A 727-nucleotide genomic window follows, 5' to 3' on the forward strand; every position below is an offset into this window, starting at 1 on the left:
AGAAGAAATGATAAAGAAGATATGGAGCAAGCAGAGGGATACGGCGTACCGGGCGGTGTCTCCGTTTCCGGAGGCACGGCCCGACGTCAGGGATCGGGCGACGTCGCCGCTGCGGGAGATGGTACCCGGGCGGAGGAGAGAGGCGCCGGCGACCGGGAGGCCGCCGGCTGCGGCGGAAGGAGAGACTGCGCTGTCCCCGCCCGCCGTGGCTCCCCCGGGAGATGGGGGGTGGGTTGTGGCGGTCGGTGGGGTTGCGAAGAGGAGGGAAAGAGGTCCCAAGAGGGACGATGGAAGGACGCACGCTCCGGGGCGTCCGGCGGTGCCGGGGGCGCTGCCGGCGATGCCGACGACAGCGGCGGTATCGGTCCGCCTTGAGCCGGGAGGCCTCTCGTATGCGGAGGCCCTCCGAAAGGCGAGGACCGATATAGCCCCGGGCGCGGGTGGGGTCCGGCCCGCCTTCGTTAGGAGGGCCGCGAATGGCGGCCTCCTGTTTGGGCTGGCCGGGCCCGGGAAAGAGAGGGAGGCGGATGCCCTCGCCGCCAAGCTCAGTGCGTCGCTCCCGGGGGCCGTGATCACACGGCCCGTAAGGATGGGGGAGGTCCGACTCGTCGGTTTTGACGAGTCGGTCCTCCCCGAAAAGATAACAGAAGTCCTCGCCGCGCGAGGAGGATGTGGGCCGGGCGAGTTGCGCCTCGGCCCCATCCGATGGGGTTGGCGGGGCGAGGGG

The 727-nt window shown here is 70.3% G+C and overlaps 1 protein-coding gene across 1 annotated transcript in view; it reads left to right on the top strand.

Moving 5' to 3' along the window:
• Positions 1–375, top strand: part of LOC116852730 (keratin, type I cytoskeletal 9-like) — a 1,662-nt gene extending 1,287 nt beyond the window's left edge. Inside the window, exon 3 of the mRNA XM_032833360.1 lies at positions 35–375. Coding sequence (XP_032689251.1) covers positions 35–375 — 341 coding nt within the window. The remainder of the gene's footprint in view (positions 1–34) is intronic.
• Positions 376–727: the final 352 nt, after the last annotated feature.

This window comes from Odontomachus brunneus, unplaced genomic scaffold (genome assembly GCF_010583005.1).
Source record: "Odontomachus brunneus isolate Ranch 3 - 2012 unplaced genomic scaffold, Obru_v1 Obru_scaffold_252, whole genome shotgun sequence".
Classification (NCBI taxonomy): domain Eukaryota; kingdom Metazoa; phylum Arthropoda; class Insecta; order Hymenoptera; family Formicidae; genus Odontomachus; species Odontomachus brunneus.